Source organism: Bufo bufo, chromosome 3, assembly GCF_905171765.1.
Source record: "Bufo bufo chromosome 3, aBufBuf1.1, whole genome shotgun sequence".
Classification (NCBI taxonomy): Eukaryota; Metazoa; Chordata; class Amphibia; order Anura; family Bufonidae; genus Bufo; species Bufo bufo.
In genome coordinates this window covers 100037751-100056247 of record NC_053391.1, presented here as the reverse complement: position 1 = coordinate 100056247, position 18497 = coordinate 100037751, and the positions used below count along the sequence as shown (strand labels likewise).

The following is an 18497-nucleotide window of genomic DNA, read 5'->3' as shown; positions in this document are numbered from 1 at the left end:
CTGTAGTTAACACATTGGTGGCCAGTGGGCCCCCCCCCCTGTAGTTAACACATTGGTGGCCAGTGCGGCCGGCCCCCCCTCCCTCCCCTGTAGTTAAATCGTTGGTGGCCAGTGGGCACCCCTCCCTCCCCTGTAGTTAACTTGTTGGTGGCCAGTGGGCCCCCCTCCCTCCCCTGTAGTTAACTCGTTGGTGGCCAGTGGGCCCTCTCCCCTCCCTCCCCCTCCTAATTAAAATCTCCCCCCCCTATCATTGGTGGCAGCGGAGAGTACCGATCGGAGTCCCAGTTCAATCGCTGGGGCTCCGATCGGTAACCATGGCAACCAGGGCGCTACTGCTGTCCCGGTTGCCATGGTTACTTAGCAATTTGTAGAACCATTATACTTACCTGCGAGACTGCGTTATCTGCGTCCGGCCGGGAGCTCCTCCTACTGGTAAGTGACAGGTCATTAACCTCTTAAGGACATAGGGCGTACAGGTACGCCCTTGTGCCCTGGTACTTAAGGACACAGGGCGTACATGTACGCCCTGTGTATTTTCGATCACTGCCGTGCGGCTGGCAGGGATCGGAACCCGGTGCCTGCTCAAATCATTGAGCAGGCACCTAGGCTAAATGCGCGGGGGGGTCCCGTGACCCCCCCATGTCGGCGATCGCGGCAAACCGCAGGTCAATTCAGACCTGCGGTTTGCTGCGATTTCTGAAGTTTCTGGTCCCCGCAGTCCCTGACCGCGGGGATCAGAAACTTTATATGCCAAAAAAAAAGTTTTATTCACCCCCCCCTGCACCCCCGAATGATTTTTATGGTGGCGGGAGGTGCAGGGGGAGGGTTGCGGGCGGTGTGGGCGGTGCGGGAGGCGGGCGGTGCGGCAGGCGGGATCGCGATCCCCCGCCCGCCTCCCCTTGTATAATCGTTGGTGTCTAGTGGGGATACCAGGGTGCCAGCACATTGCTGGCACCCTGGTATAAACGGCTGACATCTGCGATGCGATGTCAGCTGTTTAACCCTTTACATACAGCGGTCCGTACGGACCGCTGTATGGAAAAGGTTAACAGCGCAGGGAGCTCCCTCCCTCTCCCATCGGGGGGCTGCTGTGCCTTTGCAGCCCCCCGATGGGGAGGGAGAGAGCCCCCAGAGAGCCCCCCGAGAGATCCCCTCCTTACCCTTCCCCGTCTGCGAAGTTCTGAGCAGTACTGAGCAGACGGGGAAGGTTCCCATGGCAACAGGACGCCTCTCAGGTGTCCTGCTGTCCATGGTGCTGAACAGATCTGTGCTGAAAGGCATAGATCTGTTCAGTGTAAGTAAAATACAGTACAGAACAATATATATTGTACTGTACTGTATTATACAGACATCAGACCCACTGGATCTTCAAGAACCAAGTGGGTCTGGGTCAAAAAAAAGTGAATAAAAGTGAAAAAAAAGTAAAAATCAAAAAACACATTTATCACTGATAAAAAATGAAAAAAATAAAATTCCCTACACATGTTTGGTATCGCCGCGTCCGTAACGACCTGATCTATAAAACGGTCATGTTACTTTACCCGAACGGTGAACACCATAAAAATAAAAAATAAAAAACTATGATGAAATTGAAATTTTGCCCACCTTACTTCCCAAAAAAGGTAATAAAAGTGATCAAAAAAGTCGCATGTACGCCAAAATTGTAACAATCAAACCGTCATCTCATCCCGCAAAAATCATACCCTACCCAAGATAATCGCCCAAAAACTGAAAAAACTATGGCTCTTAGACTATGGAAACACTAAAACATGATTTTTTTTGTTTCAAAAATGAAATCATTGTGTAAAACTTACATAAATAAAAAAAAAGTATACATATTAGGTATCGCCGCGTCCGTATCGCCCGGCTCTATAAAAATATCACATGATCTAACCCCTCAGATGACCACCGTAAAAAAATAAAAATAAAAACGGTGTAAAAAAAGCCATTTTTTGTCATCTTGTGTCACAAAAAGTGTAATAGCAAGCAATCAAAAAGTCATATGCACCCCAAAATAGATGCCAATCAAACCGTCATCTCATCCCGCAAAAAATGAGACCCTACTTAAGATAATCGCCCAAAAACTGAAAAAACTATGGCTCTTAGACTATGGAGACACTAAAACATTTTTTTGGTTTTAAAAATGAAATCATTGTGTAAAACTTACATAAATAAAAAAAATTGTATACATATTAGGTATCTCCGCGTCCGTGACAACCTGCTCTATAAAATTACCACATGATCTAACCTGTCAGATGAATGTTGTAAATAACAAAAAAAAAAACGGTGCCAAAAAAGCTATTTCTTGTTACCTTGCCGCACAAAAAGTGTAATATAGAGCAACCAAAAATCATATGTACCCTAAACTAGTACCAACAAAACTGCCACCCTATCCCGTAGTTTCTAAAATGGGGTCACTTTTTTGGAGTTTCTACTCTAGGGGTGCATCAGGGGGGCTTCAAATGGGACATGGTGTCAAAAAAACCAGTCCAGCAAAATATGCCTTCCAAAAACCATATGGTGTTCCTTTCCTTCTGCGCCCTGCCGTGTGCCCGTACAGCTGTTTACGACCACATATGGGGTGTTTCTGTAAACTACAGAATTAGGGCCATAAATAATGAGTTTTGTTTGGCTGTTAACCCTTGCTTTGTAACTGGAAAAAAAATATTAAAATGGAAAATCTGCCAAAAAAGTGAAATTTTGAAATTGTATCTCTATTTTCCATTAAATCTTGTGCAACACCTAAAGGGTTAACAAAGTTTGTAAAATCAGTTTTGAATACCTTGAGGGGTGTAGTTTCTTAGATGGGGTCACTTTTATGGAGTTTATAATCTAGGGGTGCATCAGGGGGGCTTCAAATGGGACATGGTGCCAAAAAAACAGTCCAGCAAAATCAGCCCTCCAAAAACCAAACGGCGCACCTTTCACTCTACGCCCCGCTGTGTGGCCGTACAGTAGTTTACGGCCACATATTGGGTGTTTCTGTAAATGGCAGAGTCAGGGCAATAAAGATCCAGTCTTGTTTGGCTGTTAACCCTTGGTTTGTTAGTGGAAAAAATGGGTTAAAATGAAAAATTAGACAAAAAAAATGAAATTCTCAAATTTCCTCCCTATTTGCCAATAACTCTTGTGCAACACCTAAAGGGTTAACAACGTATGCAAAATCAGTTTTGAATACCTTGAGGGGTGTAGTTTCTTAGATGGGGTCATTTTTGGGTGGTTTCTATAATGTAAGCCTCGCAAAGTGACTTGAGACCTGAACTGGTCCCTAGAAATTGAGTTTTTGTAAATTTCGGAAAAATTTCAAGATTTGCTTCTAAACTTCTAAGCCTTATAACATCCCCAAAAAATAAAATATCATTCCCAAAACAATTCAAACATGAAGTAGACATATGGGGAATGTAAAGTCATCACAATTTTTGGGGGTATTACTATGTATTACAGAAGTAGAGAAACTGAAACTTTGAAATTTGCAAATTTTTTTCAAATTTTTGTTAAATTAGGTATTTTTTGGTGCAAAAAAAATTTTTTTTTTGACTCCATTTTACCAGTGTCATGAAGTACAATATGTGACGAAAAAACAATCTCAGAATGGCTGGATAAGTCAAACCGTTTTAAAGTTATCAGCACTTAAAGGGACTCTGGTCAGATTTTCAAAAAATGGCCTGGTCCTAAGGTGTAAAAAGGCTGTGTCCTTAAGGGGTTAAGCAATGCGCCGCACAGACCTGTCACTTACCAGTAGGAGGAGCTCCCGGCCGGATGCAGACATTGCAGCTCGCAGGTAAGTATAATGGTTCTACAAATTGCTAAGTAACCATGGCAACCGGGACTGCAGTAGCGTCCTGGTTGCCATGGTTACCGATCGGAGCCCCAGCGATTAAACTGGGACTCCGATCGGTACTCTCCGCTGCCACCAATGATAGGGGGGGAGATTTTAATTAGGAGGGGGAGGGAGGGGAGAGGGCCCACTGGCCACCAACGAGTTAACTACAGGGGAGGGAGGGGGGGCCCACTGGCCACCAACGAGTTAACTACAGGGGAGGGAGGGGGGGCCCACTGGCCACCAACGAGTTAACTACAGGGGAGGGAGGGGGGGCCCACTGGCCACCAACGAGTTAACTACAGGGGAGGGAGGGGGGCCCACTGGCCACCAACGAGTTAACTACAGGAGAGGGAGGGGGGCCCACTGGCCACCAATGAGTTAACTACAGGGGAGGGGGGGGCCGGGCGCACTGGCAACCAATGTGTTAACTACAGGGGGGGGGGGGCTGCCCCCTGCTGCCTGGCAGCACCTGCCAGGCAGCAGGGGGCAGTCATGTACACAGTTCTTTTAGTATATTCTAACCTGAAGCGTCCCCATCACCATGGGGACGCCTCTGTGTTAGAATATACTGTCGGATTTGAGTTTCACGATGTAACTCAAATCCGACGGTATATTCTAACATAGAGGCGTTCCCATGGTGATGGGGACGCTTCAAGTTAAAATATACCATCGGATTGGAGAAAACTCCGATCCTATGGTATATTAACTCCTGACTTTACATTGAAAGTCAATGGTGGACGGATCCGTTTGAAATTGCACCATATTGTGTCAACGTCAAACGGATCCGTCGCCATTGACTTGCATTGTAATTCAGGACGGATCTGTTTGGCTCCGCACGGCCAGGCGGACACCAAAACGACTTTTTTTTCATGTCCGTGGATCCTCCAAAAATCAAGGAAGACCCACGGACGAAAAAACGGTCACGGATCACGGAAAAACGGAACCCGTTTTTGCGGACCGCAAAAAAATACGGTCGTGTGCATGAGGCCTAAAGCCTCATTCACACGTCAGTGTTTCACGGACGTGTGCTGTACGTGTTCTCCGCGGACAGCACACGTCCCCATTCATTTTAATGTGTGTATTCAGACATCAGTGTTTTAGCTCTATTTTGTCCGTGTTCACGGATCCATCACGTCCATTATAGTCTATTAGTCCGTGAAAACCACGGATGCGACACGGATGCAATCCGTGTTGCATCCGTGTTTCACGGATCATTAAGAAGAGATGCTTTGAAAATTATTTTTCAGCTGTTCAGTGTCAGTGAAACACCGATGCAACACGGACAGCAAAAAACGAACACACGGATCCCTTACGGACAGCTTCACGGATGCATCACTGACCACCTGCTCACGGATTTGAGCACGGACACGGACGTGTAAATGAGGCTTCAGCCAGCATCTTACTCCATATTGATGAGGGGCAAGCACCCTGAAACAGCTGTCTACTGATGGATATTTAGCTTGACTACCTTCCCTTGTCATGTTCCAAGACTTGTTAAAACGTCAGATTTTGACCCATAGGGAGCCACTTCCAGAAGGTGGCACCAGCAAGATGGTTCTCCTTCCCTGGGAGATACCTCTTTGAATATTTTTTTTGGAGCACTGCTAAAAATTCTTCGTACACAGCTGGTCTCTTAAGGAGAGCCAGCATCATGCCCCAACAAAAAAGTTCAAAATGATGTACTGATTATTTCTTTATTATACTCTTGTAGGGACAGGAGCCTTTTTATAGAGCTCTAAATACTTTGCTTAGAACTAAAATTAACAGGGTATTCCATTACAAAAAGAAGCTGGTCATCAAAGGTTAAAAAAACAATGAGCTTATACTCACCGTGCCGATCCACTGCCATTCTGACGGTGCCGAGTGGCTGAGGCAGGTCGTTGTTGCCGCTATTTTCTGCTGTGTTGATACAGGAGCAGGAAGTATAGGAAGCCTGCTGCATGGTATTATTATTGAGTTCAGCGTATAAACAGTATGCAGTATTTGTAGTGCCTAGGAGCAAGGGTACTTTGGACTATGGACATTTGTGGATATTTGCCCCTATTGCTACTACACAAAGCCATCAACTCACTACTTTAGTGCACCTGAAAGGGTTAACTTGCACTATGATTTATGCCGTTGTTTACACATAGTATTTAATATTGTTTAACTGCATTTCATATCAAGTTTGCACTGTTATTGCATTATATCTGCACTGCCCTGTGGAAAGAGTTGATGTACAGCCAGCTAATTGTGGGAGACTTTGGGACTTTCTATCTGGGCACTGAGAAGTTAGAAACCACCTCAAATCCAGCCACTGCATATGCTTCGAAGGCCTCTTGCACACGACGTGTGTCCCCCGTGGCCATATTGTGGCCCGCATACGGCGGGTCCGCAACACATGGGACACCGGCCGTGTGCATTCCGCATCACGGATGCGGACCCATTCACTTGAATGGGTCCGCAAATCCGGAGGTGCTGAACGGAAAGGAACCACGGAACGGAAGCACTACAGAGTGCTTCTGTGGTGTTCCGTTCCGTGCTTTCGGTCCGCAAAAAGATAGGACAAGTTCTATCTTTTTGTGGAACGAACGGATCGCGGACCCCATTCAAGTGAATGGGGTCGCGATCCGCATGCAACTGGCCCGCAGTGGGTGCCTGTGCATTGCGGACCACAATTTGCGGTCCGCAGCACGGGCAGCACACGTTTGTGTGCAAGAGGCCTAAGCGTCCCTTAGGGGTAGCAGCAATCATTTTAAGAAGTGTCCTGAAGTAAGTAAGGCTCTACAAGGATTCTGTGTGATGTCTCTGATGAAACAGTCATTTCTGCTATTTTTTTTAGGAATCAACAGCAATGACAGCAACTTGTACCAAAGGTCAAAGAAGAACAAGTCTAAGTGTTGTCAGTGACAACGGGCAAACACATCATATGATTGCACTGCAAAGCACCAAAGTGTTGCACAGACATGAAAGAAGGAGGTTGCATATAAACGACATATACCTGTAAATGACTATATAGTTCTTGGTGCTCTGCTCTGTTCTAGGAGGTTATTCAGGGCCCCTCTTGTAATATTGCTGGATACCACAGGTACATTTTAATTGCATGCTGCCAGAGGATGAACAGTAGTACACTGCAGGGCAAAGTGCTGCTATTCATTTTCTAAGACCATTTAGTTTGTTAAAATATAATATGTTGATGTTTTTCACAACTCGTTCTTAGTTTATCAATATTCTGATAAAAGGGAGAACTAAATGCCAATCTTCCTTTTTCCCCATACATAGACGGTGTCTATTAAGATCTACAGAGCTAACCAGGTGAGCCTGGTTAGGAGCCACCAGTAAATTGGGGATGTTGGGGGTTGTATTCCATAGGAATGTTTTCCTTTAACCCTTGTGTGTAACACTATGCACAGTATTTTGTGTCATTTTAAAGAACGTAACAATGCAAAAGTCTTTTAGGACATAACCAAGAAATCATTGGGCACATTGCAATAAAATTTCTTTTTGTAAAAGTACAATTATATTTTCATGGAAACGACAATGAATTATGATGTAAAATAAAACTTTTACATTCTAATGATTAAAAAAAATGACTGTATTATGTCTAGTAATTAAATGTCCTGCCACATGTTATTTGGGTTCATTCACTTGTCGCATACTATTCATGTAAAATTATAATTATTTACTTAACCCCTTTAAGAGAATCTGTCACCATTTTCCACACCCCCCCCCCCCAACTAAAGTAAAAGCTAGATAGGTTCAAGAACTAGTGTCTTAAAGAGTCCCTGTACTTTCATACAATTTCATTTAATAGAGAATGGTGTAAATAACACATTTCTAAATCACTTCATTAAAAAAATACACCTGCATCCACCTGAAAAAAAAGCTGTAAAGTCATGGACACTAGGGGTATTACTTCAACCTAAGGCCTCATGCACACGACCGTATTTTGTTTCCGTGTCCGATCCGTTTTTTTTGCGGATAGGATGTGGACAGTGTGCTGTTCGCATCAGTATGTCCGTTCCGTTGCTCCGCAAAAAAACTGGATGCCATACGGAACGTCATCCATTTTTTTGGCGGACCGCAAAACACATACGTTCGGTGCGGATCCGTCTTGTATCTGCACAGACGCATCCGCACCGATAATGCAAACGCTTGTATCCGTTCAGAACGGATCCGTTTGCATTCTTCTTTAAAAAAAAAAAAAGTCTAAGTCAAAACGGATACGTCGTGACTTACATTGAAAGTCAATGGGGAACGGATCCGTTTTTAATTGCACCATATTGTGTCAGTGAAAACGGATCCATCCCCATTGACTTACATTGTAAGTCAGGACGGATCCGTTTGGCTCTGCATCGTCAGGCGGACACCAAAACCAGCATTTTGGTGTCCGCCTGAGAAGGCGGAACGGAGACCAAACGCAGCCAAACTGATGCATCCATTCAGAATGCACTGGGGCTGAACTGATCCGTTTTGGGCCGCTTGTGAGAGCCCTAAAAAACAGATCTCACAAGCGGACCCAGAAACGCCAGTGTGAAAGTAGCCTAATTTGCAGTCCACTGCCCGTTGTCAGGTAAGATCCTTCCCTAGTAATAGACTCAGAAGAAGGCAGAGAGTAAGTAGGGGGGTGTCAGAGCTGGCTGAGACCCTGATAAAATAATTGCTTCCACACTGCTTCTGGAGATTACAGGAGTATCCAGCCTTTCTGTAAGTGTGATCTCTCCCTCCTTATCTGTTCTGTGAGCTCCGGAGCTAAAAACAAACATAGTGAGAAGTAAAGGAAAGGACTTCTCTGCAGTACAGTGCTGGCAGAATCCACAGAAGGGAGATGCCCCCTGCTTGTTAGAGAAATGCATCTAGCTGCACAGCTGAAGTGGAAAATACTTAGGCTGAAAGAACTATTCCTTCAGAGTTATGATTGTACAAAGTAGCACAGCCATTATGCAAAAGTTTTTTTAAAATCTCAGGTAGCTTTAAAATCTAATTTGAGTTGGGTACTCCATAGCAGTCAATCACTATTAGGGCTCATGCACACGACTGTATGGCTTTTTAAGTGTTTTGCGGTCCGTTTTTTACGGATCCGTTGTTCTGTTTTTTGTTTCCGTTGTGTTTCCGTTTCCTTTCGGTTTTGTTTTTCCGTATGCCATATACAGTATACAGTAATTACATAGAGAAAATTGGGCTGGGCATAACATTTTTAATAGATGGTTCCACAAAAACTGAACGGATACGGAAGACATACGGATGCATTTCCGTATGTGTTCCGTTTTTTTTGCAGACCCATTGACTTGAATGGAGCCAAGCACCATGATTTGCGGACAAGAATAGGACATGTTATATCTTTTCACGGTACGGAAATACTGAAACGGAATGCACACAGAGACACTTCAGTATGTTTTGCTGAACCATTGAAATAAATGGTTCAGTATATGTACCACATACTGAACTCAAAAAACGGCCAGTATACTGAACGCAAAATACTGTCGTGTGCATGAGCCCTTATTCTGTAGTACTTAGGAGTCCCCTGTATTATTACAAAGAGGTAGGAATCCGGGGTGTACAAATTACCCATGGTAGTCCCCTTCTATCTCTTATGATCAATGTCAGCCCCTCAGCTGATATCACCGGCCACCTTTCTTAAAATCCCTTATGAGCTAGCTGCACATACCAAATACTGCTCGGAAGTCACATCATTTTCAGTGCTGGACTCGGATTCAGGATTGAAGACATTAAAGGGGTTCTACGGGCCTTTATTATTGGTCACCTATACTCAGGATAGGTCATCAATATCAGATCAGCGGGGGTCCGACACTCCCGCCGATCAGTTGCACACTGACGTGTGAATGAGGCTTAAAGGGGTTCGCCCATGACTAATGTAAAAAATTTAAATCAGACATCATACAGTACATGACAGTCTCTTTCTAATAAAGCTAGAACCAGCCCTATACCTCCCATGGATCCAGAGCTCCTCAATTATTGCTCTGCTAGATTTATATCAAGCTGACAGCTCAACGGGAGTGTCTTTTCTGCTGCAGCTCAGGGGGCGTGTCTCAGCTCTCCCTATCACAACTCAGGAGGCAGATAAAGGATGAATCTGAGCATGTGCGGCCTTCTCAGTGAGCAGGACAAAGAAATAAGAAAAAGTATAAACAGCAGGTGGCGCTATACAGATACATTTTACTGAATAACTCGGGAAAAATTCATACCTGGGATTTTACTTTCCTTGAGTCCGGAGGCAGCACAGCATGGGTTAATAGGGTGTCATCTTCTTTCTAGGACCGCCCACATAGCCAAAAAAACAAGTAAATCAAATTAATTAAATCAGACTAATAGCTTGCCCTATAAGGGTCACCTCCCACAATGCACTGGCGTGTTTAAAGAAATAGACTCAGACAAATATATGCAAAAGAAGTAATTTATTAGGGAGGGTATACTTGTGCTGCCTCCGGACTCCAGGAAAGTAAAATCCCAGGTACGAATTTTTCCTTTCCCCTTTCGTCCTCCGACATCACAGCATGGGATTTTTATAGATCTCATAGGGAGGGACTTAAATCCAAAGCTGCTGACAAAACCCCAGTACCAAAAGCTGAGCTCCTAGCATTGATGTCCAGACGATAGTGCTTCGTAAACGTCAGAGATGAGGACCATGATGCGGCATTGCAAATATCTTCAATAGGAACTTGCGCCATCTCTTCTCTGCCCAGGAGGTTGCTGCAGCTCTGGTGGAATGGGCCTTGAATGGAAAGGGTGGAGGCACGGCTTCAAGAGAATAGGCTTCCATAATCGTAGATTTTATCCACCTTGCAAGAGAGTCCCTGAAAGGCCTACTGCACACGACCGTATGGCTTTTTCAGTGATTTGCGGTCCATTTTTCACGGATCCATTGTTCCGTTTTTTTGTTTCCGTTGTGTTTCTATTTCTGTTCCGTTTTTTCCGTATGGCATATACAGTAATTACATAGATAAAATTGGGCTGGGCATAACATTTTCAATAGATGGGTCCGCAAAAAACGGAACGGAAACGGAAGACATACGGATGCAATTCCGTTTGTGTTCCGTTTTTTTGCGGACCCATTGAGTTGAATGGAGCCACTGAACGTGATTTGCGGACAATAATAGGTCATGTTCCATCTTTAAACGGAACAGAAAAATGGAAATACGGAAACGGAATGCATACGGAGTACATTCCGTATTTTTTTGCGGAACCATTGAAATGAATGGTTCCGTATACGGAACGCAAAAAACGGCCAGTAAACGGGGGGAAAAAACGGACGTGTGCAAGAGGCCGAAGGCAGAAGTCCCTTTCTTGGACCAGCAAAGAGAACAAAAAGATTTGTTTTTTCTGAAATCTTTAGTTCTCTGGAGGTAGATCTGTAATGTTCTTTTAACATCTAGAGTATTCAGAAGGGTCTGTTGCTCGTTAACTGGATCAGGAAAAAATACCGGAAGAAATTATTCTCTGTTTTTATTAGCTGAAGAAGGCACTTTAGGCAGAAAAGCTGGAATTGTACGCAATAATACTCCATTCGGTAGGAAGCGCACATAGGGAAACCTGGATGACAAGGCTTGCAGTTCTCCCAGTCTTTTTGCGGATGTGATAGCCGTGAGAAATAAAGCCTTATAAGAAAGCCATTTGAGGTCTACATCCTGTAAAGGCTCGAAAGGTGCTGAAGTAAGTCTCTTTAAAACTATGGAAAGGTCCCAAATAGGTGTAGGATCCCTATGCACTGGCTGTAATCTTCTAACTGCCTTGAAGAACCTGAAGACCAGCGGGTGATGAAGGAATCTATTTTCCGTCATAGGGTTAAAGGCAGTCATATGGGCTCTCAAAGTATTGGGTTTGAGCCCTTTCTAAAAAACCATCCTAAAGAAATTGCAGAATTTGAAGAGACATCAAGATCATCCTGCCCAACCTCGGACCTCCAGGAAACAAATTTCCTCCATATCTTAGCATATTTCTTGTTAGTCGAGTCTTTGCGAGATGCAAGTAGGGTATTAATGACAGACTGCGAGAGACCTTTTCCCTCTAGTTCAGATCTTTCAGCCTCCAGGCCGTAAGATGTAGACGGTCTAGACTCTGATGATATAGGCCGTTCTGAAGAAGATCCGGACCTGGAGGGAGTTTCCAGAATTCTCCTCTGGACAGATGGAGGAGAGGGAACCATGACCTCCTTTGCCAAAAGGGGGTTATTATTATTATTACTAGAGGCTTCTCTTCTATTATCTTCCGTAACGTCTTCGGAATGAGAGGAACTGGGGGGAAAACGTAGGCGGAGAGGTTCTTCCAACTCATTGAGAAGGCATCTACCACTGCGGGATTGTCGGAGATCTTTAGAGAACAGAACTTGCTTAACTTCTTGTTTGTCACAGATGCCATCAGGTCCCAGGACGGACATCCCCATTTGGCTACAATGCTTTGGAAGACAATAGGATTTAGTTCCCACTCTGCTTGATTGACTATCTTCCTGCTCAGAAGATCCGCTTGAGTATTGGATCAACCTCTGATATGCAGAGCTCTTAACTCCAAAAGATGTGATTATGCCCATTTGAAAATCCTCTTGCATAATTGTAGCAGACGACTGCTCCTGGTCCCCCCTTGTTTGTTCAAATAAAATACCGTAACTAGATTGTCCGAACGGACTAGTACTGACTTCCCTGATACCTCGGTTTGGAATTTGTAAAGCTCTAACAGCACAGCCTTCAATTCCTTGTAATTTGAAGACTGCATCCTTTCTCTGGGGGACCAGCGGCCTTGCACCCATTTGTTCCGGAGGTGCGCTCCCCAGCCCTGACCGGACGCATCTGTCGTGATGATTACTGGGGAGAGAAAATGGAAATTCTTCCCTTTGACCAGATTGCTCGTGTGAAGCCACCACTTGAGGTTCTGTACTGTGGAGGAAGACAACTTCACCTTTGCCCCCAATTGGTAACGACTGCGACGCCAAGCATAGAGTAAACTCTGCTGAAGATCTCTGGTGTGGATATTCGCCCAAGGCACCGATTCTGCGACAGCTATCAGATGTCCCAGTGTTTTCATAACTCTGTGAACGGAAGGTGAAGGCAGTGATATTAGTGACTTTACTTCATTCATTAATGCTTTCATCTTTGGTAGAGGAAGGTATAACTTCATGGAGACTGTGTCTATCAGGAAACCGAGAAAAACCTTGGAAGTGGAAGGAATCAGATCGGACTTTCCCCAGTTTAACAGGAAACCTACAGAATGGAGCAGCTTTATGGTTTCTTCTAGATGATGCTGAAGCAGACCTTCTGACTCTGCAACGACAAGCCAGTCATCCAAATAGGGGAAGATTTGAATCCCCTGAAGTCAAAGTTTCACAACAACAATGACAGCAATCTTTGTGAAAATCCTTGGGGCAGAACACAAGCCAAAACGGGAGGGCCTTGAATTGGAAATGCAACGTTCTCTTCCCCATCCTGATGGCGACTCTCAAGATTCTTCTTGATTGTGACTGGATCGGAATGTGGAGGTATGCGTCTTTTAAGTCCAGAGACGACATAAACGGATTCCTTCTGAGAACCGCAGTAATGGACCTTATTGTTTCCATTTTTAAATGGATCTTTTCCATGCATCGGTTTACATAGCGGAGATCTATAATTAAACGGCTTTTTCCGTCGGATTTGGGAACACAAAAAACTCTGGAGTAGATGCCTGAATACTTTTGATGATCCGGAACTGGTTCTAGAGCTCCTTTTTCCACGAACTCTTTTAAAAGCTGGACGATCTTCAAGTCTTTTCCATCGTTGAGAAGAAACCTGTCTCTTGGGAGATGGTTGAATTCTAGTGTATAGCCTTCGTGAACAACATTCAGTGCCCAGCAATCTGAGGTAATCTGCCGACACCTGGGGTAGAAGAGTGCCAGGCGTCCTCCCACTGCCTGACTTCTGGCGTCAGAATTCAGGCTTGGTAGGCCCGTTATCGTCGGTCTTCTTTCTAGATTTTTCTGCAGGAATCCAGGTCCTACGGTCAGATCTTCCTCGACTGGGACGGCCTCTAAAAAGGTAGATCTTCTGGAATCTTGTCCTCTGTAGGGACGAAAAAAAATCTAGATTTATCTCTGCGTTTAGGCTGTGGAAAATTTAACGCTTTATCTTCCATATTGGCTTTAAGCAGTTTATCCAGCCGAATAATTTGCCTAGCTCAAAGGGAAGGGAACACAGGTTACTTTTTGAAGAGGGGTCTCCAGACCAGAGTTTCAGCCATATAGCTCTTCTAACGGAAGTGAGTGCCATATTCTTAGCAATGAGCCTTAAGGAATCTACTGGAAAATCGCAAAGAAATTCTGCCGCCAGTTTCAAAGTCAGTAGCTGCCGGAGTAGATCCTCCCTGGAAATGCCATCTTTAATATCTCTGCCTAATTGGCTAAGCCAAACCCTCAGAGCACGGGCTACCAGTACCGTGGCCATAGCTGCTTTGTTCATAGAAGCGAGGTACGTATGTAGTCTCTTGAGTAGACCATCCGCCTTCTTCTCCATTGGGTCTTTTAATAATGCTGAATCATCTAGCTAATCTGATTACTGCTGAATCAACTCTGGCGGGAGACCCCCAACTTGTGGATTCTGCAGGATCCGTCTTATAGATATTCTTGAATCTGGATCCTAGATTAATTCTTCACACCGGCTGTTCCCATTCTTTATGCATTATTGCGTCCAGAACAGGGTGGCTGGGAAACACAGGTGCCTTCTTTTTATGGAAGTAAAAGAGATCTTCTTCCTCACGAGTGCCAGATTTTTCTTTACTGGCCTCCATAATATTTTTGACTTCTTTTATTAAACGATTTGCATCTTTTTTATTAAATAAGAAATTAGCTTCTATAAAGGGTGAATCTGAATCAGAAGAAACCTCGCCTTCCGAACGAAGAGACTCCTCAGAAGATGATGGGGGATAAACACGGCTTTTTTGACCCCTTCTTCTTAGACTGCTTGAGGAACGTTTTGAATAGAGAAATAAGTTTATCTGTCTCAACATCTGATGGATTATCCGGATGAGTACAATCCTCACAAATATTGGGAGGAATGGTCCACAGGTAACTGGTTAAGACATGAGATACAGAGGGAAGCTTGAGATCTCTGTTTCTTCTTTGAGGGAGAGGAATCCTGCGTATCACGGTGACACCTGACACATAGATCCTGAAGAAAATCATCTGGAAGAGGTTGCTCACAAGCCTGACACATCCTATGTCTGCTCTTCCTGGATCTCTTTCCCCCCCCTGCTTGATGTGCTGGACATTTCTAAATACTGGAGCTCTGCTGCCTGGTACAACGGGCACAGAGCTCCAGCTAGATCCGCTCCTAAATCCTTAAATTTGGCGCTCAAACGGGGCCAGGAGGCGCGCCTGTGACGTCATCCTGCAGCGCCTGCGTGTCACGCTGCGTTCCACATGGGAGACCGGAAGTTCGGCACTTAACTTCCGGTAAGAGGATCTTGCTGTGTCGGAGATGAATGCCCCGCTGCTAAAGACCCAGGGACTTCAGGGAAGGCGCTGGAGCGGACGGAAGTGGAGCCAGGGACACACGCATGGCTATTCCTACTGCTGGGCCTGAAAACCTTGTCAAGGTATGAGCGGCCGTCCGGTAGTCTTCATGGGACAACCCCCTTTAAGGAAGGTGGCAGAAGAGAACAGCAATTCTTTCATTGTTTTAGGGTTTTGTTTTTACGGCATTCATTGTGCAGTATAAATAACATGTGAACTTTGTACTGTGGGTTGTTCCAATTATGACAATATCAAATTTATACAGTGCATTCGGAAAGTCTTCAGAGGCTTTCACTTTTTTCACATTTTGTTATGTTTCAGCCTTGTGCTAAAATAAAAAGAAAGTTCACATTTCTCCCTTCATTCTACACTCAGTACCTCATCAGGAGAAAGTGAAAACAGAATGGTTGAAATATTTGCTAATTTATTGAAAGGGGAAAAAAATTGGCAGAGATTATAGCTTCCAGTCTTTTTGGGTATGAGGCCACAAGGTTTGGACACCTGGATTTGGGGATTTTCTGCCATTCTTCGCTGCAGATCCTCTCAAGCTGGGGACCATCGATGGACAGCCATTTTCAGGTGTCTCCACAGATGTTCAATTGGGTTCAATTCAGGGCTCTGGCTGGGCCACTGAAGGACATTCACAGAGTTGTTCTTAAGACACTCTTGTGTTATCTTGGCTGTGTACTTAGGGTCATTGTCTTGTTGGAAAGTGAACCTTTGGCCCAGTCTGAGGTCCAGAGCGCTTTGGATCAGATTTCATTAAAAATATCTCTGTACTTTGCTCCATTCAGCTTTCCCTATTGCCATCTAAGAGGTTAAACTTGGGGTTATTTCTGATCCCTGCCACTGCAGAGTTAGTATTAGGTACCACTGAGTTGTTATGGCAGACGGAGGCCTAACAATGGTCCCCAGGTCTGCCATGTACAGAAGTCTATTAAAGAGCTTATCCTGGAAATACTATAGATGACTTATCCTGAGGGATCCTCAGCTGTTAGGAAAGGCCAGGCAGAGCGCCGTGGCCTGTTCCTAGCCCATGTGATGTCACAGTACATCTGTCACATGGCCTAGTTACATTGAAGTACTGCCGCTATACTATGGACGGCGCTGTGCTTGGTGACCTGTTGAAAGCCTGCATCTCTCACCAGAGTTCCGGTGAACACAGCGGCTCCCTGAAACAGCTGATCAGTGGGGGTGCTAAGACTCGGAAACCTGCTGATGTGATAATGATGACCTATCCTGAGGTTAGGACATCACTATCATTTCCTGGATAGCCCCTTTAAGCTTTGACAGAAGCATTGCTTATTATTCTGCCTGTCAGCACTGATAGTCAGGTGTAATATACTGCTCTATGTACAAGTAATATCTTTTAAAAGAAAAAAAAAATCTTAAAGTGTAAAAAAAATTGGTTAGGAGCTTTGTGTGTGCAGTTTAAGATTTCACACCGCAGTTTTTAAAGAGAAGCAAAAAAATCTATCTGAAAAGGTCAATCAATCAGTTTGGTCTTCTCTGAAAAGCAGTTCTTATACAAAGGTCTGCCAGGTCCCAAAGATATTGGGGAAAATTTACTAATGTTATTTCACCTAAACCATGTCGTAAAATGTGCAAAAATTTGCTGCATTTCTTGAACATAGGGGGAGATTTATCAAACATTTTCCAGAGCTCTGATAAATGAAAGGTGGAATCTGATTAGTTGCTATGGACAACTAAGCCAGTTTTCCTTTACACCAGTTTTGATAAATCTCACCCATAGAGGGTCATTTATTATACTGAAATATGCCTAAATTCGGTGTATTTCAGTTGTGCCACTATCTGCGACTTCCCCCCCACTCACAGCAGGTCTAAAATTTTGGGCGTGGCGTGGGCGAGAAGGGGACAGGCCAGGAAGCCCGTCTCATTTACCATTTTCTGAGCCTGTTTTAGGCATAGAAAAAAGGTCTAAATGTAAGACAGCTCGCAAGCTGTTTGACATTTAGAACTGGGGCTGTATGCGCCGAAGTTATTCAGAGGCCTGCGCCTCTTCATAACTGCGGCGGATCCACCGCCAGCTTAAGGCTGTATTAAGACTGCCGGCTAAAATGCCGGGCCTAATAAATGTGCCCCATAATGTTCAGTATTATTATTATTTATTATTAATTATTAAAGCGCCATTCATTCCATAGCGCTGTACATATGATAAGGGGTGCACATACATAAACAGACAATTGCACTAATCATAAACAACATGGAGTTACAAACTGGTACAGAAGGAGAGAGGGCCCTGCCCGTGAGGGCTTACAATCTACATGGTATGGGAGAAGGACACAGTAGGTGGGGTTAAGTTGGTCATGGCAGTATAGAGGCAGCAGGGTCACTGGTTGTAGGCTTGTCTGAAGAGGTGGGTTTTCAGGTTTCTTTTGAAGGATTCCACTGTAGGTGAGAGTCTGATATGTTGGGGTAGCGAGTGTCAGAGTATGGGGGATGCACGGGAGAAATCTTGGAGTCGATTGTGGGAAGAGGCGATAAGAGGAGAGAAGGAGGTCTTGTGAGGATCGGAGAGTGCGTGTGGGGATGTATCTGGAAAGTAGCTCAGAGATGTAGGGAGGGGACAGGTTGTGGACGGCCTTGTATGTATTTGTTAGTACTTTGAAGTTAATTCATTGGGAAATGGGGAGCCAGTGAAGGGATGGGGAGAGGCAGAGGAGTAATAGGGTGAGAGGTGGATTAGTCGGGCACTGACCTGTGATCCCTGTGATAATAATTCATAAAGCAGCAGCCGGCTCATTGCGCACAGTGCTTCTACTTCCAGCGGCTGCTACATGAATTATTATCACAGGGATTGCAGGTCAGTGAATGTTACGGAGCATTAGATTGCATAGAAAGGGGAAATATAAAAGTAAATTTTAATTCCTAAGACTCCTGTGCCCAGCCTTCTGTCTCCCAGGGAAGCACTGGAGGCAGAAACACAGTGTCTGCACAGCCCGTCTCCCCTTTTCTAATAGGAGACGGATGGCCCTTAGCAACGCTCATTTGAAGAGTGCTGCTAAGGGCCATTTCAGCCCCAGTTTTCTACCAAAAATAAACGTTTTGGCTAAATAAAGTCTATTGCAAAATTGTTACCTATCACTTGCCCTACACTTTAGCAAAAAAAAAAAAACATATACAGTTGCAAGAAAAAGTATGTGAACCCTTTGGACTGATATGGATTTTTGCACAAATTGGTCA

The 18497-nt window shown here is 44.5% G+C and overlaps 1 protein-coding gene across 3 annotated transcripts in view; it reads left to right on the top strand.

Annotated features, from left to right (window-relative positions):
- RAB34 (RAB34, member RAS oncogene family) overlaps window positions 1-7379 on the top strand; it is a 50661-nt gene extending 43282 nt beyond the window's left edge. For all 3 annotated transcript variants that reach the window (XM_040421793.1, XM_040421791.1, XM_040421792.1), the window contains exon 11: window positions 6645-7379. In XM_040421793.1, coding sequence (XP_040277727.1) covers window positions 6645-6712 — 68 coding nt within the window. In that variant the 3' untranslated portion in view covers window positions 6713-7379. The remainder of the gene's footprint in view (window positions 1-6644) is intronic.
- Window positions 7380-18497: the final 11118 nt, after the last annotated feature.